The sequence below is a fragment of the Perissodus microlepis genome, chromosome 19 (assembly GCF_051167445.1).
Source record: "Perissodus microlepis isolate ML-2025 ecotype Zambia chromosome 19, ASM5116744v1, whole genome shotgun sequence".
NCBI lineage: Eukaryota > Metazoa > Chordata > Actinopteri > Cichliformes > Cichlidae > Perissodus > Perissodus microlepis.
The window spans coordinates 28,989,919-29,015,784 of NC_140479.1; the positions used below are offsets into that span (position 1 = coordinate 28,989,919).

General features: G+C 40.1%; 1 protein-coding gene across 2 annotated transcripts; it reads left to right on the top strand.

Moving 5' to 3' along the window:
- Positions 1-828: 828 nt before the first annotated feature.
- Positions 829-25,475, top strand: sfxn5a (sideroflexin 5a). 2 transcript variants are annotated; one of them, XR_014798533.1, is made up of 14 exons: positions 829-1,090; positions 3,973-4,041; positions 5,100-5,177; positions 5,911-5,937; positions 8,674-8,728; positions 9,236-9,261; positions 9,381-9,434; positions 9,981-10,037; positions 10,158-10,223; positions 11,533-11,623; positions 15,304-15,419; positions 15,647-15,732; positions 18,771-18,858; positions 20,982-21,070. XR_014798533.1 is itself a non-coding variant. In XM_084914073.1 (14 exons), exons 1-14 carry the CDS (start codon positions 1,043-1,045, stop codon positions 23,785-23,787), a joined length of 969 nt encoding a protein of 322 aa, XP_084770199.1. In that variant the 5' UTR covers positions 834-1,042; the 3' UTR covers positions 23,788-25,475. The 2 variants fall into 2 exon arrangements, 1 of the variants encoding a protein (XP_084770199.1); XM_084914073.1 differs by lacking the exon at positions 18,771-18,858 and adding an exon at positions 23,710-25,475 and having other exon boundaries at positions 834-1,090; positions 20,982-21,099.
- The last annotated feature ends 391 nt before the right edge of the window (positions 25,476-25,866 follow it).

Genomic DNA, 25,866 nt, shown 5'->3' on the forward strand with positions numbered 1-25,866 from the left:
TATTTCCACTGGTTGTTTAAAAAAACCACTCAGAATCTTTCACTCTGGGTTTTTTCTTACAATTTTGCATCCAATTCCAAGCTGCTAAAACAGCAGTGTTATAGATGTTCCTGACATTCAGGTAGTTCTTTAACTAGTTTGAAGAATATGCTCAGTCTAAAAGAGTCAAAGTAGTAACTGAATAAAATGTGATATATTAAAACAAGTGATCTTGCTATGTCATGTTGAACTCTCTTTTGGGAGCCTTTCACCGACAGTGACTGGGCTCATATTATACACATGATTTCACCCATTTGTTGTGCCTTTATTAGTTCCACCTTCTTAAAACACTGAAAAAATGGAGCTGAAATCTTATTGGAGATTTCACAATACCTCTCGTAGCCTTTACACCAGAACACTGAAGTCATTAGTCTTCTTCACTATTAACAATAACATTTTTTATATCCTATTTGAATCTTTTCCTGCAGTTTTATTATCCTTTGTACATGCTCTCACACACCTCCAGGACTGATATTCTTCTGAATACTGCATAGTCACCAGCAATTTTAAGCATGCATAATTTCTAAAAACCGCGTGTGTCATGACATCATATACTTTGAACTCAAATTTACAAACCAAACCCAACTCCTGCTGGGTTACCCTGTTGCACATTTGTATAATGCAAGCTGCTACTGTTTGCTCCTCAGAACCACCACTAGGGGGTATGTTATCCTCTATAAGCTCAAGCAACCTCGCACTCACCAAGAGCATTTCTCTTTTTAACCGTTGTACTCCAGGTCTTTCAACATTAACCTCCCGTTTTAAAAGAGGCGAAAACAATGCAAGCTCTTCTGGGAAATGTAGTCATCCTGTAAAGGGGTTAAAGCCACGTCCTGTCAGAGCGAAGCAGACCGGAAAAACTACATTTCCAACAGTGCAACCTGGCCAGCTGACTGTTTGACGGCAGTCCCACAGCTGTAAAAGTTAGTTGGAGGGTGAGAAAGAAATAAACAACATTTAATAATCTCAGAGAAGAAGAGGGCTGGCGGTGATTTGAAGCAGCATGTCTGAATATCCGCCCTTCCAGTATGGCAAGTCTCGTTTCGACCAGGTACTTGCAGTTTTTATCTGATCATAAACAGATACACTTGTAACAAAATATATTTTTTGGACATAATTTGCATGGCAAACAGACCACACCCACTCACCGTGTCAGCGTGTTTATGCGTGTGTGGTTGATGCGCTGTCCCGCAGGCGGATTCTTAAACCCATATCAGGACCATATCATATCTTATTGCGCTTTTGAAATGAAAGTCATACCATAACTTTAGGTGAAACCTCGTGACTTTTAAAGCTGTATCCCAAAGGCTTTAGGTGAAGTTGGGCATTGAACGCATCACAAGAGCAAAGGTAAACTTGTAAAAATCTGTAATATGCAGCTAGGTCCATAAATGTTTGGACAGCGACGCAGTTTTTTGTAGTTTAGCCTCTGCACACCACCTCTTGACTTAAAATCAAGATGTGATTAAGGTCAAGGCTTCCAGCTTCTATTCAAGGGGTTTAAAAAAATAACTGTTCAGTGGTTGGTGTCAATCATTGAACAGGTGAAACCAAGATGAATTTGTACTACAGTGTGCAGGGAGGGAAAAGTATGGAGAAGGAGATAAACGTGCCTCATTATCTGTCAATCAGGGTGGAGGCAATGTTATGGCATGGTCATGTATGCTTGCCAGAGGAACCGGGTCACTAGTGTTTACTGATGACATGACTGCTGATAAAAGTAGCAGGATGATATACTCTGTGCTCCGATTCAGCACAAATGCTGCAAAACCGATCAGAAAGCGATTTACGGTGCAGAAAATCATGGAAAGCAGCGAGTCAGAGACACTGAATATTTTTCAATGATTCTAGACTTCAGAAAGTCACTGACTGCAAAGGATTTTCATCCAAGTATTAAAAACAGTCATTTTATTTCAAATTATGTTGATCCAACAAGCTTTTAGCTCCTGAAAAATATCTGTAATTGTTAAATAGTTCCTTGATTGCTTGATTTTAAATCCACTGTGGAGGCACACAGAGCTAAAACGGCAAAATACCGTGTTGTTGTTCAAATGCTTTTTGACCCTCACTGTATGTGCTAACAGAAAATATGCAGGTCAGCTGTTATCATACAGGTATCCCATGAGATATGCTTTTATTCCATCTTATGTTAGCCTTTTATATTTCAACCACAGTGCCCTCAAAAGCGAATACACACAATCCTGCACCTTCGAGGCTCTTTCAGAGAAATGTTTATTACTTTATCAGTTCTGTACGACCTTCTTTTGGTGTCTGACTTTTTATATGCCTCATTTAGATAAATGAGACAAATGCCATAAACGGCTCTCTATATGGGGTATAGCGGTTCAGCACCACAAGCCACATGTAACAAAAACCATCGCCCAGGTGAATCAGTAAAGTTTTAACAGAAAATTAAGATTTATTGTGTAATACACTTTTTAGTCTGCTATAAATATACATTTACAGCAATTTATGGTATTTTTTTTACACTAATATATTGAGTCAGTAAAAATTAAAAAGAAGAACATAAGACATAAGATGTATACACTCACCAGCCTCTTTATTAGGTACACCTGTCCAACTGCTGGTCAACACAAATATGTGATTAGCCCACATGCATTTTGCCATGTAGGCATGGTCTCTGCTCATAAATGAATTTTCAGAATGAGGACGAACGGTGATTTGAGTGCCAGGTGAGCTGGTCTGAGTATTTTAGAAAGTACTGGTTTGCTGGGAATTTTCTGTAGGGTTTACGACAATGTCCTGAAAAAGACCAAAGCCTAATCTCTTGTTCCAGAGGATGGTTATTTGTTTTGGTAGCTCTAATTTCTGTGCTTTCATAGTTTTGTAACTATCACTGAGGTGATTTGCATTTAACTCCAACTCTATTGGTCTAAGTTGGGGAGGTTTAGCCTTTTGTAATGGCTAGGTGTTATAAGTCTCCATCTGTACTCCGGTATAACGGTATGGCATGAACTGTGGAAAAATTGAATTTCCAGCATTCCCTATTTTGATCCTGTGAAATTATTATATGGAGATATTTTTTTTGAATTTTCTTTAATAAAAACTGTTAAGTTTACTCCATTGAAAGTGGAATTTCAGACGAAGCTGAAATGTGGAAACCAACTCAAAAGGCTGCGTCTTCATAAATTAGGATCTGATACAACATAATGATACGATTAAGCCCCTGTTACCCTTCCAGTAAAGCTGAGACAAGTCCCCTCTGTTCCACTCGAGTATCGACTCAAACTGGTCAAACTGGAGTGGCACCGGTGAGTAATTGAATGTACCAGATTTAACAACTTTTCCCCTGTGCCATGTTTGTACAAACCATCCATATGTTCAGGAAGTCACGAGGCACAGCAGTGAGTCAGATACCAGATTTTCATCCAAATTAGCAGTTAGTGTAATTAAACTCCAGTTAGGGAGGGATAGGAGGCTTTCAAGGCTGCGTGGCGCGTTGCTGATTCCCCTAAATTATTCCTTATGCTCGGTTATGAATAAATTCTCGAAAGGTATTTCTGGCACAGTCATTATTAGAATTAATTACAAAACGGTGTGAGTAGTTTCGGGTGTGCAAAAGATGCAGATAGGAAACAGTTTGTCTCTGGCATTAATGAGGAGGCTCCACCTGGCGTGTTTAAACAGCTGGCGAGCGGTAATATTGCTGTTTACTGGGCGATAGCTGGAATCTCCATGGCTCTCGATTCATAATCATGATTTGGCTGCATATAATTGATCAACAATCTATATGCAGACTGGGTGGAAAGTTGGACTTTTTGAACTTATACATTCCAGATCAGGATTTTTCCACTGATTATATATTTAAAGTTGCATCTGCAGTTTAATGTTTGGTCTTTAAATAAAAAAACAATATTGCTAACAATTGCTTTGTATATGAATGAATGAATGTGCATCTCGTTTGTCTCTCAGGACACGTTTTTTGGCCGGTTCAGGCACTTCTTGGACGTGATTGACCCCAGCACGCTCTTTGTGACAGAGGTAAACAAACCTTTGGATTTGTTACATGGATCACATGCGTCCTATCGGGACTGCTTATTAACCAAGTTAGCCACAGTATCACAATATCTGCATACAAATGACATCAAACTCCATCAGATGATCTGTGATGGTGATCTTTAGAGAAGTCAGGTTTTATATAACCGCAGTGGTTTCCTAGCTGGGCTAAAACGGCAGCACAATAATCTTGTGGGATTCAACATTAGCCAAAATTTACTGAAGGAGGTGTTGAATTAAAGGAAGAAAACCTCAAAGGTATACTTAAAATGAAGGATTCTCAGCTACTGCCAGCAAATGTGCCACCTTTAGGTTACAGGATATTCTCTGTAAATGTTAGGCTGCTCTGCTCATTGCAACATTTCCACAGTTCTTGGTTGTGTTGTGGTAATTTTGCTCATGGAGCTATCACAGCTCTAGTGCTCTGGGTAATGAAGCCGTTAGTGGGTTCTTTGGTGACACTAATAGCTGCAGTACCTCCCGGGATGTGATGAGGTGTGGACATATGGGGCTGCTGGGAGGGGTGGAAAGTGCATATGCTTAGACACTCACCCACACACACACTGATACACATGACACCTTGCTGGGCCAGGCATCGCCTCAACTTGCCCCTAATGCAGACAGTGGATCAGGGACAGCCCTGATTTGCCTTCGGTCGCACGCACACATGACCTCCTGTGCATACAGTAAAAAAAAAAAAAAAAAGTGCACGGCTAACACTGACACGCACAATTACAGAAACGTCAACACACATACACACACAGATGGCGAGCTCATTAGAACAAATTGGTCCTCATGACCTTGTATTTTCCTCCATATTAGACAATGATCACACCACAGTAAGCTCCTCATTACCTTTTAGGGAACTCATTTGTCACATGAAAATCAGCACGGAGGTTTTAGTAAAACATAATTATCACACATTGAGGCCTAGACGTAAATAGCAGGAGGGCAAATACACATCTAAGCTGACACAGACTTTCAGGTGAGAGTGGCCAGACTTGGTTTCACATTTTATTGACTTTCATGTTCCGTCACATCAGAAACGGCTGCGGGAGTGCGTCGAGCTGCTTGACCATTTCAAGCAAGGAACTCTGCCTCTGGGAGTGACGGATGCTCAGGTAAATATGCGTCAGCTTGAGTTGAAAACTCACATCAACATCAGTTTGTGAGAATTCAGCATCTGAAACGCTGCAAACCTTTCTGAAAAGCCTCTGTGCAGTCTGACATGTGTCTCCTGCCCTTGAGTGGATTATCTGTGCACTGCAGGCACTAACCGGCCTTTGAATGCTAAATCAAAAATAGCTGCTTTAATGTTTGTGCCAGGGAAATATTTATGGTATGAACGAGGTTTATATTGTTGCAACATTTTAATAATTAGTTTTTATTTACACTGTTGAAGCAACTTATTCGTTATTTGTTGTACAGTAATTTCTCTGTGAAGCAGACTCTGTGAATATACTTAACCTTCTATTTTATCCAAGGAGGTATTTACAATCAATATTTTTAATTGTTTAAACGTTCAGATGAAATATTTAAATTTGAAATATCTGTTCTTTTCAAGTCTACTGCTTTGCAATAGCTGATGTACTACAAACAATTTTAATTGTAAAAATAAACCAAATTTAGTCATTTTAATTCATTTAATTTCAACAATATTATTAACCGTACAGTCCTGTTAATAATTGCAAAATATAATAATTGAAATTTCATCATTTTTTTAATGTAATTTTTTATTTAATTTTCTTTTACATATTAAATTTGTAAACTATATTGTAGACAGACAAACTATCCCCGTTAAACACAGAAGCATTGAAAGACTTTCTACTTTTTCTTATTCATTTTATTTTACAGCTTTGGCAAGCCCAGAAAATAAAGCAGGTGAGATTTCTCTGTTTTTGCTTACTTTGTCTATTAAGAGAAGCAGATGAAATACGATCCATCTCTATATAATGTCATTATTGAGTCCGATCTAAGTGAAACACTCCAAAAAAACAGTAACGTCATTCGAAGCGGGTAAGGTTTGACTGGTGTTACGTGCTTATACCGCAAATATACCAAAGAGTGTACAAAAACAACATTAAAAAAGGCTTCCATGTTGAAGTAACTACATTAAAATTAGACACTGAAGCAGGCGAGCGGTTTTACCTCCAGTGTTAATTAGCTGGAAGTGCCAGCTCTGCAAGACGGCTGACAGTCGTTGAACTACAGGTGCAGCCGGTTAAAGTGGGAGAAAATTATTTAAAGTTTTAATATCTATTTACAAACTGCCAACGTCCAACACTGCCAGAGATTTATATGTTTGACATTTATTCCTCACCTAAATAAAACTTAATTAATGTAATGAATTGATGAATTATTTAATGAATGTATTTTTAAGTGCAATGTCAGCACTGTGAAATTAGTTTTGGACTTTGTTTGGCATTTCTTTAATTTAGATGCTGTTTAAATCTTATGACTTCCCACGTCCACCTTATTTATTTAAAATGTGCATTTTCATTGGAAAATTAAAAATGAAAAGCCGTCACATCTCAGTTTTTGCTCATATTTAACTCGACACTAAAATGTGTATTTAAGGATCTAATCAAACACTCTAAATACAGATGAACCAAAAGTATCCTCTCATCTTTAGAACTAATTTTCAAAACCACGGATGGGATGCAGTGGACTTTACGTTAAAGTATGTATTTTGTCGACATAAACTTGTCTTTGGGTCAGGTTTAATGTGTGTATAAAGGGCTGTTGAGACAAATCTTAAGTAAGTAACTCTTCTTTTATCATTATGGTTGCTATTGCTTCCATTTCATGTGTAGGATATGCAGTTCAGTCTACATAAACAATTTCACACTCTGCACGAATGAAACCAAATCCAGCTCAAACTGGGCTCCATATGAACACTGAAGGCTGGCTTACGTCCAGGTTTGTTTTTGTATGAGAACATGCAACAGTTGGTGCTCTTGCAGGGTTTCAGGGTTGTCAACTGCCAAAACTCCCCAAAACTGACCTATCCTTCAGCATGGTGCTTGCCTTATTCATGTGCTTCTAAGGTTTATACTCTTTCTGAGTGTTAAAGACCTAGAACTCTTTGTGTAGTTTGTTAGATCATTATAGTTTAAACTAGTCTCCAGATTTTTCTTACTGCATCCCAAGTTCATTCAAGACTAAGAGGAAAATCTATATTCAGCCATGATAGTGGTATATCTATCACATGTACGTATGTGGTCTTTTACAAGTCGAAGCTTGGCTCCATGAGCCTGAGGAAGCAGTGTAATCGCTTTCGTTCTTTTCCAATCTGCAGATTTGATCACTGTTAAGGCAGTGGGGGAAAGACACATCATCTGTCTTATCTACTTTGTAACAGTGGGAATAGCAAACTGACGGGATAATGTCTGGTGTACTTGCTTGAATATTTGTGTAGAATTGACAAAAAACATCCCACAATCCTTCTAAAATCATTTAAAAGTAAATGGGCTTTCTAAAGTTAGTCTCCTATTTGTCTGGAAATACCTGCCATAATTAATTTTGGCTGCTTCTGTCTCTTTATGTCATCCAAGATTCACTCAGTGACTCTGGAATCATGGCTCTATGGTGGCCTTACCTAATGTTGCCGGTCCTTCCTGTGGTTCTTTATCACTTTGACGGTTTGGTTAAGTTGTTGTAATGTTGTAGAATGAATCTGAAACTGATCAAATGCTTTCTTGTGTGGTAGATGAGAAGGTAAACCTTGAAAATGCCTCGTACCTTAGTCTAGCTGAAAAGACTGCTGTTAAAATTTGCTCCCTGTTTCGGGGGAGTTAATTAAGCCATTGGATGTGGTTGCAACCAATTTGTACATTCAGCTGACAGTGTGTGCAGGCAGTCTGCAGGATAAATTTCATTCACTAGATATCCCTTAACTGTCCATGAAAACTGCCTGGTTCAACTTTACTTTGTGTTTTAATTTAAATTAGAAGATGATAGCATGCTAACATGCTAAAAACGATAGCTCTCGCTACCCAAACCATAACAGAAATTAGATTTGTTGTACATATCGTGTTAAGTGTTAGGGTTCGGTTTCTACGGCACCCCACAATTGGTAATGACACTGGTGTTTCGTACTTTTATGCATCAGCATATTGTTATTCCAAGTATTTTACATTAGCATTAGCATATTTAGCTTCTTAAAGGGAGCTTTTGCTGTGGTGAATACTTTTGGCTTGCTTTAAAGCGTTATCATACTGTATCCGACAACTCAGTCACTATTTTTCTTTTACTTGTGAAGATAACAAACTTTTGTTGAATTACTTTTCGTTTTAGCAAACATGTCAAACTGTTATATTTGTCAAAGAAGTAAGGTTTTTCAAAAGCTCCCCAAGTGCAATGCATTGTTCCTGAAATATGATTAAATGAGTGATGTAAATAAATAAGTAGATTAGCAATAACTGGTTAATCTATTGATTTGAAACCATTTTCTCAGTGGTTTTTATATATTCAAGTTAATATTAAATACCCTGAGCAGTAACTTTCTTTTAGTTATTTTCACAGCAGTACTCTCTTTATAAGTCATATGAACTGACTTAACCCAAATCATTCGGTGCTCATTACTGTCTGATTGTTATCATTATGCACCTATTACAGGCCATCATCCACCCTGACACAGGGGAGAAGATCCTCATGCCTTTTCGGATGTCAGGTAGCGTATCTAAGAGTGGAAACTTTGGAGTGGAGGGGAATCTCGGGGCTTTTAAGTGGTCCAATACGGAGGCGTCTTCACCTTAGAGACTGTCATGGCTCAACAGGGCTCTTCAGGTTGTCTCAGGCCTGGAAAAGGTCACGCTCAGCTGGGCGCTGATTAAAACCTCTCTGCTGTGCTGACAGAGATCTACTTGGGGTTTGTGAAGAAGCAAATGCTAGCACTTTGGTTCAGTTTGAAAGCACCCTTTTTTGTAGGATGACCGTAGTGGAAGTGAGAACAAAGAAAAGAAGGAAAGGACAGAAGCAATTAACATGTTAGGACCAACATACCACATGAATGTCAGACCAATAGGAACTGGCCTCATGATCCAAAGTTAGAAAGAAGAGAACAGTGTTTTTTGAAGGGCTTGGACATTTCTGCACGAAAGAATAGATTTATAGTAAATCTGAGAAAAAGGGTAGAGGTGAAATTGTAAGAGTGGTAATACTGATCATCTTTTACCAGGTTTTATCCCGTTTGGCACACCAGTGGTAAGAGTGGTTTTCATAAACTCTGTTTTTCCAAAGCACACACTCATACAGTACCAATGCTACAAATAATAATAATTTATTGATTTTCCTTTATTAAATTTTCCTTTCTTTTTTTGCAGGTTGTTGGCCTCCTTCTCCCTAATCAAACACTCGCGTCTACTGTCTTCTGGCAGGTATTTCTTCGAAATTCATCTCTGGCGTAGTACAAGTTTGGTTTTCTAAATTACTTCACTTTGTAAAGATGGCACATATGCTGTAGGTAGTGCCTCAAGAAAAACAACGAATGAGCAAGTGTTGACTATTTATGTGACAATATATTACCATCCATTATTATAAATCATTGCATCCATCATGTTTTGCCATGTTAGTGATTTTGTTTTGACAAAACTAAGAATGACCAGTTGTAAAGCTGTGGGATTAATGGAAAATGCTTAAAAAAAAAAAAAAGCAGAAACAATAATGAATAGAATAAATTAAGAATTAATTATAAGAAATCCGGGTGGTGTGAGACAGAGGCTGCCACTGTTTAAATAATGGAGTCTCTTCTGTCACTGATTCTGCTCGTATGCTTGACAGAGCCAGTGGCTGAGCCTGTAGGTTAAGATGCTTCTTTTAGCTGATTTTAAATGCACAGGAGAATCACCTTGAATGAAACTTATTATTATTGCAGTTTATTACATCTTACTATACTTTTCACTTTCCTCTCCTTTGTATGGCAGTGGTTGAACCAAAGTCACAATGCCTGTGTTAACTACAGCAACCGCAATGCCTCCAAGGTACTGTACCTGCATGGCATCCCAGCTGGCCCATTACTACACACATTACAAATGCCTTTTTTTGTTGCTCAGCTAAAGTGCTTTTATAATGTTGTCTCCTCTTGTTTTCTGCCACTTTAGCCAGCTCCAGCTTCCAAGTTCCTGCAGGGATACCTTGGGGCGGTTACCAGTGCAGTGTCCATTACTGTAAGTCCCAGCAAATCTTGTGTTGACTTGTGTTGACTGATAAAGGAAAAACCAAAAAAGTAAAGCCTTCAACCTTGGCATGAGTGTTGATGTTGCATAGTTTTTCTACCAAAACAGTGCAACTTCCCTGCTGGCAACAAATGTTTGGAACACCACAAACCCAACAACCAGCTGATCCAAGTAATGTAAATGAGAAATCCATGATTTGTTGTGGACTAAAGACTCATTAACAACTATTTGCGGGATCTGTGTATGTGCTGTGTCTGAAAAAAATCTATGATTATATCGGCCATTATAAAGGATTTTGAAAATCACCAAATAGTAGTATTAGTCTCATTCGACATCTAAGGATCCATCAGGTTAACTGATAATTCACTGAAACTAGGAACAATGTATAGAAGCAGGTCTTTGTAATCCCTTCATTACCTACAGATGGGGAAAAAAATGTCCAATCAGCCTTTTTTTTTTTTTTTTTTTTGCAGATTATTTATTAATTTGTCTGTTACATACACTAAACGAAGGGTTCCTGTAACCACCTTGATAACCAGAAGAAAATACTGGTAATCTGGGCTTCTGTGCAGTTTCAGCATGTGGTCTTTCACCGCATTACTTCTTAAGTTAAACACCAAATATCCAAAATGGCAAAATTTCAAATAAGGTGGATATCAACATAACTATAAAAAAGCAGACTTCATAATATCCCAATCACTTGAACCTCTCTTCTTACCTCTATGTCATCACAGAATAAAATGTCATAGGGGCGTAATACCCGTTCACACACCTGCCTGACACAACCCTTAGTGTGGACAAGGAGCTCCAACCAAGCCAATTACTGGTCCTGCTGGGTGTTCATCCGGCTGATGCCCTCAGGCTTGACAATGGCAGCAAGCACAGAAAGAAATTGCGGGGTGTCTGGAGTTTGGTACGACATCCCTGGAGGGGGGCAGGCACGCTCCAATTAAACGTCCGCTCTGGTGACGACCCCCCGCAGGGCTAGAGGGAGCTGGAGGATGAAGTGGCGTGGTGGTGTGTTATTTGAGCGCATATAGCCTTTTGAATGCACCAATCTGAAATGTTAAAACACTGCAAAGTTACGTTCATCAAATGTTTAAACACATTGCCCATAATTTTAGTCCACTTTCTCCCAGGGATCCTTTTTCTGATGCTTGTATGTTTAAGCCTGGTGGTGGCTGTTCTCGTGCTCTGCTCATCCCCTTTGAAAGAAAGAGCTCTGAATTCCAAATTTTCTGTGCTGGCTTTTCAAACACACAGTGTCTGATCATATCATCTGTGTCTGGTTTATCTTCAGGTTGGGTTAAACGTTTTAATCCAGAGAGCGAGCCGCTTCAGCCCAACCACCAGGCTTTTGGTGCAGAGGTTCATCCCCTTCCCAGCAGTGGGTAAGTTAAATAAAAATGTAAAAAGTCAGGTGAGCTTCTCGTGGGACAGAGAAGGGTTAAGCCTAGGATGGACATTTAAAGTAAATGTCATAGCTTAGATATTTTTTAGTAATAGTAATAAAACAATTGGGGGTTTTATAGAAACAAATGAAACACCTTTGGCTAACAGCTCTGCAATAATTGCTATTAAAAGGTATATTTAAAAAAACGCACACACAAGCTGATTGTTTTCTTTTCCTTGCTCTTGATGTATTATACCTTTTTTATTTAAGCTGTTTTGTGATCACAATAATTCCCTGTATGAAAGCTAAATAGAGCGATTTTTGTTTCACGCCGCTCCCCTCCGCCCGCTCTCCTCTCTGCAGGCTTACCGTCGCGTTGACAGCCGGCTTTGTGTGTGCAGCCACAAAGCTGATTTTCATGCCACTCTCCCGCAAACACAATCACACCCAGGGGTATAGACCCGTGTCCCAGAATGCCCCGGGCTGCTGGCTCATAATTAAATTGTTTGCTTGCCCCCCCCCTTTCCTTACCATGGCGGTTCTTCTAATTAAATCAACAGGTTTCTACAGCGCAGCCTTTGCCTGGTAATTGGCTGCTTGTTAGAACTCTGCTGCCGCAAACAAATTGGATAATTACCCTTAAAGTGGCGTCTATGTCAAGGCCTCATTTACCTGATTTCTGTTTGTTCATTGTTGTTCCTGTTGTTGTTTTGCTTGGCCAATATAAGAGGTAATTAAAATGGCTAATTGAAGCGAACAAAAGCAAAGGGCCGTTTGAATTTTCGCCCATTTGATTTTGTTTGCTTACTTAAGGCTAGATTTATTTGTAATAACCTAATCAAGCGGCGGCCTGTCATTCAATTAGATTATGAAGACCTTAACTGGAGGGAAAGCCACGCTGGCAGAAATTTAGGGGGTTAATTATTTGTTGTCTTATTTGTCATTATTTGTGATATTTAGAAATTAATTATGTACAAAAAAATTCTTGGATGTATTTCTGTGAGTGTACCACCAGTTATGAGACTGATGATTAAAATGTACACAAATGTAATTATTTTAAATAATTACAAATGACAGGCAGATATTTCAACATTAAGCTGTGCAGATTTTGCATTTATCAATTTAATTTAGTAATTACTTTGATGCTTTTATTTATGTATTTAAGAGTTTCTATTTAACTGTAGTGTTTGTTCCTGTTTGTTCCTCGCCAAAACCCTGTCTGTCCCTTTTTATTATTAACTGGTCTGGGTAAAAAAATCCCTTATAGGTAAAAAGAGTTATTTGCTCAGTCAATTGAATTCCCCTCACAAAGCGACCTGCCAGCCCTGCGGCCTTTAGTAGAGATAACTCTGAACGCTGTTGTCTTAAATTAAAAAGGCTCGGGGCAGCACCACTAAACTCTCTAAAACGAGTTTGTCTTATTCCTATTAGAGTCAAGAAGAAAGGTTAATCTATATTAACATACATTTGTGTTCATTTTAGTTTTCGTGAATAATCAGAGGGAAGCAACGCCGCTGTTTGTCAACCTGCCAGCCTTCGTGATTCTGTTCTCTGTGATCTGACTGTTGTGTGCGTCAGAGTCTCGCAGAGGCACGGCTTCAGTTTTCTGAACGCTGACACAAGTGACATGGCAATAATGTTCTTCATTTAAGGAGTGAGAAGAGTAAACAGGAGTTCAGTGTCTTCCACAGGGATACTCAGCGGTGGTAATTGGCAGTTTGGAGTTTTCATAACAATGTCAGTTCAGCCTGTTAGCTTCTTTTACAAGAGATGATTTTCCATACAGGAGGGAACAAGGGCAAAAGCGATTTCTTAAGCTGTGGTGTTTTCTGACCTAATTGCATATCCTGATGTGTTAAAATGGACTGTAGATCAATGATAGGCTGCTCATCTAACATTATTGTGTAACCAAAAATGTGCAAATAACATGCAGTTGTAGATATTTAATGTAAATATGCAAACAGAAATTCTTTATCTTTATTATAGGTCTAGTACCAATCCTTGAGTTAATGTAGTTAATAGGTTATTTCATTTGAAAGAACAGTCTTGTGCAAGTCTTGAGCCACGCTTCATTTCTTTATATCTTTTAAAAGCGGTCTTGAGTAATAGGTGATTACCAGAGAGTCAACAACTTGGCCTATTGCAGTGTAGCGTGCAGTGTGACTTCAAAAAATTTTAGGAAACTGTGACAGGCCTAAAAAATGTCTACAGCTGATTAACAGTATCTGAAAATTATATCCTTAAGAAATAGGAAAAAATCCAGCAAAGGGTTCACACAGGACCTGAGTGATACAGCCAACGCGTCAGCTGATCCATGTGTCAGTGAAAGAAGGGTGGCTGTCATTGTTCTTATGGAAAGTAAACAAGGAGAACAGGCTGAAGTATGCCAAACTGAACAAGAACTGGACTGAAAGTTGGTGGCAACAGGTCTTATGGAGTGATGAAAGCAATTTTTAAGTCTGATTCAAGTCATTGTCAGTGTGGACGGAGGAGATCGAGAGAAAAGTACAACAGTGAGTGTCTGTAGCCATCTGTAAAGCATGGCGGAGGCTCTGCCAAGCTTTGGGGCTACAGTCAGTGGGGAGAGTGCCTAAGAGAATTCAGCCTGTGTTGGAGAATAAATGAGGTCACAACAAATACTGACTTTTAAATGTCATTAGAATTGTACAAACTCTGTTTTTGCCTAATATACTGTATTTCTGTGTATATTTGCACATGTTTGCATGTACACGCTGCAGTTATTTCCTATTTTTCTAGCAAAAAAGAAACAAATAAGTGATGACTCGAGCCTTATATGATATAATTTGAAAGAAACATTATGTACGGGTATTACAAGTTTCTGTTTTTTAATCAATCTGTGTGTTAAAGTATTATTATTTCTTGTTGGCAGCTGAGTGTCCTTGCAGTTTTACTGCCTTGCTGCCAGTTCTATAGTTAGTTTTATGCTGATTCTTACATTACAACATTTTGGACAAATGATGATTTTTCACTTCATGATAAAAAGTTAAAGGCTCATCAAAGTTATTGTAGTGCATCAGGGTCTGTAGTAAATTTAATGTCAGTCCAGATTTTTAAATATATTTCACAAGAAAACAAAAGGTCACGCTCGTAGAAATCCAAGAGGAAAAGTCAGCGCCAGAGGTTAGTCACTCTGAATTTCATCAAAGTGGTGGACCAGCCATATGACCCATTGACTGATATTACCATCCTTAGAGCCAAGATGCTTCATTATTTTTGAGCAAATATTTAATAATCACAGGACACTGATGTGGCGTTTACATCTTGAAAAAGAATATGTGCAACTTCTGAATCCATCCATGCAGTTCAGAACAAACAAAGTTTAGTCCTTCATCCTTATAGGACTTATAAAAGGAAATCAAACCTCCCTTTTCCAGTGGGCGTCTTCATAGAAAACCTGTTTATCAGTTAGTAGACTGATTACTTTTAAGGCTGTCAAAACGGTGGGGCTATTTAAAAATTGCTTTTTTAAAAAAACCTTTTCTATCTCTGTCCATAACATCATGATTTCCTCATTCCAAATCCACTGAGCTGAGTTACAGAGCCAAAATAAAACCCCACCCAACTTGTCACTGTCTGGAAATATGACTATATGTTACACTCCTAGTGGCAGTGGCACGTTTCCCTTTGATCTTAAAAAACATTCTTCTGTCTTCACAGCGAGTGCAAATGTCTGCAACGTGGTGCTCATGAGGCACTCTGAGCTGTCAGAGGGCATCAGCGTGCTCGACAACAACGGCAACGTGGTGGGAACATCAAGAGTAGCTGCCAGGCATGTATGTCCTCAGCTCTGAAAATTAAATTGATCATGTTATTGGTATTGCTGTTTAGCAACATGTGCACTATAATGCTTTTAAATGGCAAACAATTTAAAGTTTAAGTGTTTTGCTTTCACACGTCAGTATTCGTGCATTTAAACACTTAAATGATTGCATTGTTTCCCAGATTCAAAGCAAATTTATTTGTATTTTTTAATATTCCTGGTTTATGTTTTCTTATGCAGGCTCTCTTGGAGACAGCCCTGACCAGAGTAGTCATGCCCATGCCAATCCTGGTGCTTCCTCCCCTGATCATGTCTGCACTGGAAAAGTAAGAAACACTTCTCCACTTAGTTTAGCCATTGTAACTATCTGTGTTTCCACCTGTTCAGCTGCTGTTTAACACAAGACACACTGCAGAAGTTCAAATCCAGCATCAGAATTGTTAAGAGAAATGATTCTTGATGATGCAGAGGCCACTCCGAGTATTTCAGAAACAGCTGACCTGCTGCCATTTCAATGCCAATCAATTCCTGCTACAGCTTTCGGATGGTAGGATCCCACCTGCCTTATATAAATGTTTCAGGCTGGTGGTGGTGTAATGGTATTTGGGGTGTTTTCTTGGCAGACTTAGCACCAGTTGAGCGTTGTTTAAAAGCCACAGCCTACACAGCGGTATTGTTGATGACCTTCCCGTTCCCAGGATCCAGGAGGATAACCCAAAGCTCAAATCATCTCAGACTGGCTTCTTGAATATGAATGGGATATTTGCATTTCGGACATGCAGCTGCCTAATCTGCAGCACCTGTGTGATGCTGTCATGTCAATATGTCTGGAATGTTTCCAGCGTCTTGTTGAATCTCTGCCATGAAGAATTAAGACCATTCTGAAGGCAAAACGGGAACCAACCCGATACTAGCACCGATAGGTGCACCTAATAAAGCTATCCTGTGAATGTATCGGACGACTGAAGGCAGAAAGATGTTGATGCCGTTTAGATGTTTGGATTTTCTGATTCCTTATCGTCTGTCTTAAAGTGTGCTGTTGAGATCCATCGCTTTTATATCCACAAAAACAGGATAACAGTAGAAGAACCACACTGTTCCTGATCAAATAAAGAATTCCCTGCAATGTCTTTCAAATGAAAATATAATCTTGATTTTCAATGGAGACTGATCTCTTCCTTTCACTGGAAAGTTGACTTCTCTGGCTTTTTATGCTATTAACTTTCTGTAGATTGTGTCTGTTGGAACTGCTGATGTTAACCTCTGTTGTCTGTACAAGTAGTGAGGTTGTGCTCTGCACTTTAAATGCATCCCTTAATATGCATTTCATTTTGATATGAATAGGTTTTTTTTTTAGGAAAAGAAGACCAAACAGCCAGTGTTTGCAGCAGGAAAAATAACTAATTTAATTAAGTCTTAATGGAGAGAATCACTGTCTTTATCAAACTCCATAAACTATTTTTTAAAGAGGCTAATTATGCTGTTATGGCGGTAATGAAGGAGGTGAAAGTTTCATGAGTTAGAATAATTCAAGGATCCAGCTGTCTTCTAATTAAATCACCACAAATTAATTATAAAGCCGTCCAATTTTTGTAAAAGAAAAGAATATTTGCAATTCTTTCGTTATTTACTCGGCTGTTGTTTAATACTGATTCGATACTGCACATCAGCTCTACTGGTTCAGCGTTGTGTGCGATGACGGTAACGGTGCCTTAATGACAAAGGGTGTTTATGCAGATGCCCATTGATCGATGGCGCGACTGTGCCTGTGGTGCAGCGAGGAATGCAGCCGTCTCTGCAGATCCGTGACAGCACTTGTCTAGACCTCTCAGAGTGGGCGGGCTCAGTCGGTGGGGCCGACTGCCCAGGTGTGTTTGGGATTCCTGGCAGCTGAATGACTGAACCGTGAGCGAGAGAGAAAGCAGCGGTGGGGTGAGCGTAGATCTCCGAGGGTTGGCTGCAGCGCTGCTCAGCCGTCCTCCACATCAGCTCGCCTTCACTGGCTCTCAATGGAGCGAGAACAAGGGGACGGAGACACGTCGCCGGGCGGCCCCTCAGTGATGGATTACACTGCTGAGAACACATACACGGGGAGTGACTGCAGGTTCTGGCCTTCATGTGCTTCAGTAGCTGTGAGGGGGTGCAGTGAATTCTGGACTTTCATCTGTTTATTTATTTAAGTCCCAGACTGCATTAATCTGCAATGGGAATTTCCATTTGCTGTAAGATACCCAGGTTACCTGATTCAGAGTCAGGTTTACTGTTTCAGCATTTAAATTCTAAGTCAGGTGTTATTTATAACAATTTAATAATATAAATGATAGTATATTTCCTGCAGTAGCGAGACTGTTTAGATAAACACAATGGTCAAAACTGGCCATGTTAAAATGTCTGTGAAGGTTCTCAGTCATCCAGGTCATCGTAGTCAAAGGAGCTTGCAAAGAAAAGCGTCTGGACTTCTTTAAGTTACTTGAAGACGTTTCACCTCTCATCCGAGAAGCTTCTTCAGTTCTAAGGTCAAATGGTGGAGAGTCCCAGATATAAACCTAGTGGGAGTATCCCCCCACAGAGGGACAAAAGGACCCCCTGATGATCCTCTAATCGCCTGAGCCAAGGTGTGAAACTGGGTGTGGGTCCCAATCAGCCAGAGTTTCGGGTGTGTTCATTGTGAAACCTGGCCCCACCTTATCATGCGAATTCCTGAGGTCAGATGGCCCAGGATGTGAGTGGGCGTTAAGGCGTCTGGGAAGGGATCTCAAAACTGGATTATAGATGGCAGAGAGTTGGTGTCGTAAACCCCCGCCTCTGTTCAAAGATGGTCGCTCACAGTGGACATAGATGGCTTCTTTCACTCCTCTTTCAAACCATCTGTCCTCTCTGTCCAAAATGTGAACATTGGCATCCTCGAAAGAGTGTCCTTTATCCTTAAGATGCAGATGGACTGCTGAGTCTTGTCCTGTGGAGGTGGCTCTTCTGTGTTGTGCCATGCGCTTGTGAAGTGGCTGTTTGGTCTCTCCGATGTAGAGGTCTGGGCATTCCTCGCTGCACTGTACAGCAGACACCACATTGTTAAGTCTGTGTTTTGGCGTTTTGTCTTTCGGGTGAACCAGTTTTTGTCTGAGCGTGTTGCTGGGTCTGAAATGCACCGGGATGTCATGCTTGGAGAAAACTCTCCTAAGTTTTTCTGATACACCGGCTACATAGGGGATGACAATGTTGTTGCGTCTGTCCTTCTTATCCTCCCTCGCTGGTGTCTGGTCTTCTTTTCTGTGCCTCTTTGCTGACTTTAAGAACGCCCATTTAGGATAGCCGCACGTTTTGAGTGCTTCCTTTACATGTGTGTGTTCCTTCTTTTTCCCTTCAGGCTTAGAGGGAACATGTTCTGCCCGGTGGTGTAGGGTCCTAATTACTCCAAGTTTGTGTTCCAAAGGGTGATGGGAGTCAAAGAGGAGGTACTGCCATGTTAAGGCTCTTTCATATTGAAATATGACACCAAAAATATTGCTAAAAATAGACATGCTCACCATTATTTTTTCCTTTTTTTTGTAACATTTGTGAAAAGTCTGTATTACACAATCCCTCTTGACACATGTTTGCATGCTTCTTTCTGCTCTAACTGGCCAACATGTCAAAATAAATCAAATGATGGCTCGTCAGAAGCGAACGAGTGAATAAAAATGAACCGTTTGGCTTTCAGGAATTCATTTTTAATAAACGGGAACACATTTGGGCACATTTTGGGCAATCTCTAGGACAGCAGTCCCCAACCTTTTTTGCGCCACGGACCGGTTTATGCCCGACAATATTTTCACGGACCGGCCTTTAAGGTGTTGCGGATAAATACAACAAAATAAAACTAGTACCGGTACCGAAAAAAAGAAAATTTATTCATAACACACGTGAAAAGACCCAGGAAAACCGAGTAAACGATAAAAACGATAACAAAATGACGCTAAAAACCCTGAAAACTATACATTTCACACCTGAGCCTCAACTCTCGCGGCCCGGTACCAAACGACTCACGGACCGAGGCCCGGGGGTTGGGGGCTGCTGCTCTAGGACACTTGTATAATAAAAATTAACAATATAAATATGATATCCTAGATTTAGTAATTTAGAAATTCTTTCTGTTAGTCCACATTAAAGGGGGAAAACAGTTGTAGTTGATTATGTGTTAATTTCTGATGCTTTTATTTGCTGTTTCATTTCACAGTAATGCACTTGGTTATAAGTAGAACGACTAACAATATTAAGTTTGATTATGATGCTGTTTTTTTTTATTTTTTTCCTCCATCATCATCTAGTGCTGTGTTTCGCCACAGGTCAGCAGGGGATAGTCTAACAGCCAGTTTGATCATGGTAACAGGGAGACACAGGTCCATATAAACAGTTCAACCTGGGTAAGATCTTGACCAAAATATGGCCACTAGCCAGGTTGTAGTCAGATCCCGTGAATGCAGTATTACATTAAATGATATCCCCGATTTGGTTGGTTTCAGGTTTTTCACCTGACCAAAAAGAGTTTTTAAATTTTGCACATGAGCCCGAATCCAAGTTCCTGTCACGTCTCACATACCTTGCAACTTTTCTCCCGTTGACTTTTTTTTGTTAAAAATGCAGTTTTCCACGTGTGTGTATCTGCACATGTGAGTGTGTGTGTGCGCGCGCGCGTGTGTGCACGGAGCCTAATTAAACCAAGGCAGCCATATGTGTTAATGAGCTCCCTCATTAGGCAGTAGCTCTCCTCGTTAGGGGGAGAGGCGTCGCTAGCGGTGGAGAGACAGAGCGGCTCTTTCTCAAGCTCCTGCTGAGCTTCGCTGTCCCGCTCAATGTAGAGGGGGATTATCCTAGTGGAGGGTTAGCGAGGAGAGAGAGGAGAAACATATTTCATTTGTTTGATTTATTAAATGCGCTTAAAAAATTAACATGCATTTGTTTTCTTTAGCTCATGGGAATACATTTTTGAAACCTTTTGCAAAATGTTAGCAAAGGATCATGCGGTTCAGTTTTAACTGCATAAATGGTGATTAAAGGCTTGTTTAAGCTAAACATGTGTAACGACGGAGTGGACAGCTGATAGTGTGTGTGAAATCAAAATGTTTTGATCTGCTCACCTGCTGATCCACGTGAGTTTTATCAGGTCCTGACAAATGACTTTCTTGCCGGGGTTTATTTAGCTTAACTGCACTGAATTAACTTCGGTGATGAATGGTGTGGAAAAGTAGCCTGCCTAGTGCTGCATAGGTCTTGTGCTGACTGGCACCTGAACAGGGTTGGAGACTCCGTCCATGTCTTGGGGTGTTTGTCATGTTCCTTTCTTAAGCACATTTTGCTGGACCCTGGCCAGAACCTAAAGTTTTCAACAGAAGATTATAAATATAACAAGATGATCCAGCTTCTATTCACCTTTATTTTAAAATGTGTAGCTGGTTGGTCCCTATACACTCATAGCGTATGTGTGTTTGTTGACTATATATGCAGCCCAGGCTATGTTGCACTGTGTTGTGTGTGAGAACCTGTTGCTTTTGCCCATGGTCTGGGTGTATGGCTGACAACTGACTCTGTTTCCCGTCAGGCTCCCTCTCCTGCAGAGACAAAAGAGGCTCGTCCTGCCTGTCCACAGTCTCGTGTGTCTCGCTGCCTTCAGCCTGGCTCTGCCACTTGCCATCAGTTTGTTTCCACAGATGTCGCAGGTACTTCATGCCCAATTCTTTTTCTCTTTAAGAGCATGCAGTTGGAGACATAATTATTTGATCCCCTGCTAAATTTGTAAGTTTGCTCACAAAGAAGTGAACAGGCTAATCTTTATGGTAGTTTTATTTTAATTGAGAGAGACGAACTATCAACCAGAGTCACTTGCGTGTTGCCTTGGGGGTATGTTTTGAGGTCTGATGGAAGATCCATCAATGACCCAATTTAATTTTAGTGTTCTGGCCGAGAGAAGGCGGTTCTCAGGCAAGATTTTACGGTACTGAGGAAGCCGTCTTGTAAACTACACAGAAAAATAGCCCCAAAGCATAATGTTTCCGCCTTGACTGTGGGGATGATGTTCTTTGGGTCATACTCTGCATTTCTCTTCCTCCAAAGACGGAAGGTTGAGTTGATGCCACAGAGCTTGATTTTGATTTGACCTGACCACAGCACTTTCTCCCAAGCCTTCTCTGAATCATTTAGATGTTCACTGGCTTGTGCATGTGCCTTTGTAAGCAGGGACACTTTTTGGAACTGTGTTATCAATGGTGTTCTTGGTGACCGTGGTCCCAACTGCCTTCAGATCATTAACAACCTCCTCCGGTGTAGTTTTGTGCTGATCCACCACCGTTCTCATGATCATCCTCATCCTATGAGCCAAGATCTTGCATGGAGCTCCAAACCGAGACTGACTGATGGTCATTTTATATTTCTTCCATTGATATTTTCTCTCTGCATTAAAATGAAAATACCATAAAAAAGACAGTTTATTTATTTTGAAGTGAGCATACTTACAAGTTCATCAGGAGATCAAATAATCATTTCCCCCGCTGTAATTTTTCAACATTGAATAAAACAGAACAGACTTAAGCAAGGCTTTATATTGGGTCTTCTAAAATTGCAGATATGCTGGATGTGTGTTCAGAATCAGAACCAGAATCAGAATCAGAATACTTTATTAATCCCTGGGGGAAATTATTTTTTGTTACAGTGCTCCATTATAAACCAACATTAAGACAAGACAGACAATACGCTAACTAAGAATAGTACAATATATATATATATATATATACACACATACATACATACATATATACATACATAAGTCACTCATTAATAAATAGCTGGAAAAGAAACGTGTAGCTGTAGCAGTAACCAGTGTGTTAAGTGGATGCGTTGTACAGGGAGCCACAGGCAGGAAAGATTTCCTGTGTCGTTCAGTGGTGCTTTTCGGTAATCTCAGTCTCTCACTGAACGAGCTCCTGTGACTGACCAGCGTGTCATGGAGTGGGTGGGAGGTGTTATCCAACATTGTCTTTATCTTGGACAGCATCCGCCTCTCCGACACCACCTTGAGGGAGTCCAGCTCCATCCCCACAACATTACTGGCCTTACGGATTAGTTTATTAAGTCTGTTGGCATCTGCGACCCTCAGCCTGCTCCCCCAGCATGCAACAGCATAGAGGATCGCACTGGCCACAACAGACTCATAGAAAATCTTGAGCATTTTCTGGCAGATGTTGAAGGCATATGTTCGAGCATATGTGTCTAAATTATGAATGTTTGAGTCTCTGCGGTGGCACAGTTTTTGTTCTCCTGCCTAATGCTCGGATGCTCATGCTCAGTCCTGAGAATTTGTTCATTGCAAACACAGAGCTGAAAATGTAAAGCCTCAGGTTGAATGATGATGTCGGTGACCAGCGTCTCCTGACCTCTCCAGTATTCCCCATTGAGCTGTGCAGCAGCGCTGTCCTAATGAGGCGCAGCCCTCTGAGACTCAACCTGCTCTGTTATGATCTGCCCAGAGCCACCATTGCCTTTATTCACCGCCACTGATGCCATCCAGACTAGCGGGCTGAGATCTAACTTTAGCCTTATTGCCTCAGTATGTATCATTCTACTCATTAAACGGCAATGGCACAATTATGTTTTTCCACTCCATCTCCCTCTCTCTTTGTCTCCTCTCTGCCAAATGACTTGCTGACACAAGCCAACCAGCTCTGGCTTTAAAATGTTTAGGATTTAATTACCACTTGAAATAGCTCAGACAGCCATATGGCAAAAAACTTCAGACATATGTGCCGCCAACAGTCCTGTGAAAAGCTGCCTCCAGTTCCACAGAGGGGCCTGTTTTTTTTTTTCTTCTCACAAGTCCTTTTTACACTTTCACAAGGATAGCAGATGAAAAAAAAAAAGGGAAAAAAAAAAGATCTCCCCAAAAAGCAACATGAATGCCCCACTCTCTTGGACCCCCCGCCTACTCAATTTGTCCCACTTCCCCATTTCACACCTACCAAGATGTCTGATTAGGATTCTGCCTCCAACTCCAACAGCCATCTGTCTCTGGTTCAAATATTAGGTGATGCAAACCTCAAATTAGACTTTAATCTGGCAAATTGGCTCTTTTTGCACATTAGCAGTAAATACAGAACATTTAAAGCCTTTGAGAATTACAGTCAGTTTCCAGTCTCTACGCAGCGGTTCGTGTCGGTGATATACGGTTGCATATACAGCACGCACATACTGTATCGAAGCTGTTATATCTGACGATTTGTGCGAAATATTTCCATTTGCACTACTGACCTTTTCTGTCCTGCTTTGGTTTCCCACAGATCAGTGTAGATCAGCTGGAGCCAGAGATCGCCATGGCAACCGACTGTAAGATTGTGACATACAATAAAGGACTTTGAGTGATCGCTACCAAAACTGAAATGTGAAGAAAGGACGCGCAGCCCGTCGTGGCTCGAGCCGCCCCGACGCTGCCAGGGAATTGATTGTGTCAAATTTGGCTGCTGCTGCAGTGGCTTTAGCACACGTTTGGACAACAACAGCTGATACGAAGAATCAGCAGCAACAGTGATAAGAAAATATGTATCACAACACGAGGAGACAAAGCCACACAAGTGCATTTTGAGGGTAACAGCCCAGTTAGGTTGATTAATTAGGTTAACAAAACCCATAAGCTTGCTTGGTTCCTTGGGGCTGTTTCCACAACGAGCAGACTGCTAACCATAGATCAATGTAAAGATGGGCAAATTAAAATGTCTGGACAAATAAATGTGTAAACTGTGAATGAAATGAAGATACAAATGCTTCCCGCCTTTTTTTTTTTGTTTTTGACCCTTCGATATGAGTCAGTACCTTCCTGTGACCCAAGGCGATGTATGTCTATAACCTGGAAGTATTTCAATCAAAGTGGAAATAAGAAAGCAGCCAAGATCAATCTTTTTGTGATTGTGATCACTCTTTTGAGTGCTGTGACTCACGTTCGCAACTACTGATTTATGTATTTTTAAAGTAGCTCTGCTGTGAATTGCGTTTCTCTGGTGTCTGCACAACAAATATATACACAGCCTGATTGTGTTTAAGTTTCCTTGCATCTCAATGAGCCAAGTCTTCCCTGTGACCACTACCAGCTTTAAATTCCTCCAGTGAAAGAGTGACACAGTTTCTAACCACAATGGCAGATAATGGAAAAGTTGCAGTTTTGGTTCAGAGTGAAAGCCAGAACATTATAATTAAGCAAATATTGCAAAAGCATAAATAAATACACAATTGTGACATTTTATTTCCAAATTGTTTCTTTTATTAGTCTTATAACCAGGGACTTCTCTCTCTCTCTTTGTGTACATATTCATGCTCGATTTATCTAAACATTCTTAAAGTATTAAGGTGGTTTGCTGTGATGTGTGTGATTAGTATGTTTGCCCGGTTGCTGAGGGAACACAGCACAGTAGGCTGCACTCCAGCGTAATTCAACAAGAAGCCACATGCAGGATCAGTGGAGGTTGCTGGGTGTGAGTTATGGCACACAACCAGGGTGAGATGAATAAATGGAAACAAAACCCCATTCATAACGACGCACATCTTTCACCAAGTTATTGTCATCAGATTTGGCCTGTTAACAGGCCTGTTAACTGTAATGTCATCTGACGTTACAAAGGACCATGTTGTAGCTTTTGATCTAGTAATTTAAATTGTAATCCACAGTGGATTTATCAGCATCTGTCTGATTAATCCAGACGGGGGTGTGGTTGGGTATCAATTGTGTGTCTCTTGTAGGTGAGTATATGAAACCTTTGAGCAAGATTATAAACTGGTAATCAAAAGTTATTGGGGTTTTTTTTTTAACAGAACGTGAACGATATTGATATTTGTTGGCTGATATTTGCATATCATAAAGCTGTGGAAAACATATGTTGCTGAAAATGTCATGAATTTTTATTATTATTATTTTTTTAAGAAGGCCACAATTCATTAAAATCATGTGATTTGAGAAATTGTGCCATAGTTTGTCCAGTAGAGTGGCTCCACCGCCATAGCTTATCCAACAGCTGAGACGTTTATAATGCAGGATCAAGGCGTCCCATCACCGGAAGCTGCTTACTAGCTTTGTAATATCTCACTGAAATTCAGTAAATTATTTTTTTTAATTTAACATTAAAATAAAAACAATAAAATAGCCATAAAATAACAAAAATAAAAATTGCTTAACGTGGTTACGGTGATATATTGCATTTGTTTATCTCTAATTACATCCAATAAATCTATGTTGAATAATATTTTTCAGCCAGTAAATGTTTTTCAGCGTCATCTCTAAAGGTGCTGTGGGTTGTGCCCTATAATTTCAGTTTTTCAGCTATACTTTGAACTCCATGTAAATGCTACCAGGGCATAGTTAGCAGCATTCTTTCAGTAATTAGACGTGTAATTCTGTGTGTGCGTTGCACTGCATGATTTATCACTCAACGAGGAATTTTAAAGCCAGT

Excerpts from the sequence above, each read along its gene's own strand:
- sfxn5a (XM_084914073.1), top strand. The coding sequence starts at position 1,043 with ATGTCTGAATATCCGCCCTTCCAGTATGGCAAGTCTCGTTTCGACCAG. Across the intron at positions 1,091-3,972 it reads GCAAGTCTCGTTTCGACCAG|GACACGTTTTTTGGCCGGTT; the intron begins GTACTTGCAGTT and ends TTTGTCTCTCAG. Across the intron at positions 11,624-15,303 it reads CATCCCCTTCCCAGCAGTGG|CGAGTGCAAATGTCTGCAAC; the intron begins GTAAGTTAAATA and ends CTGTCTTCACAG.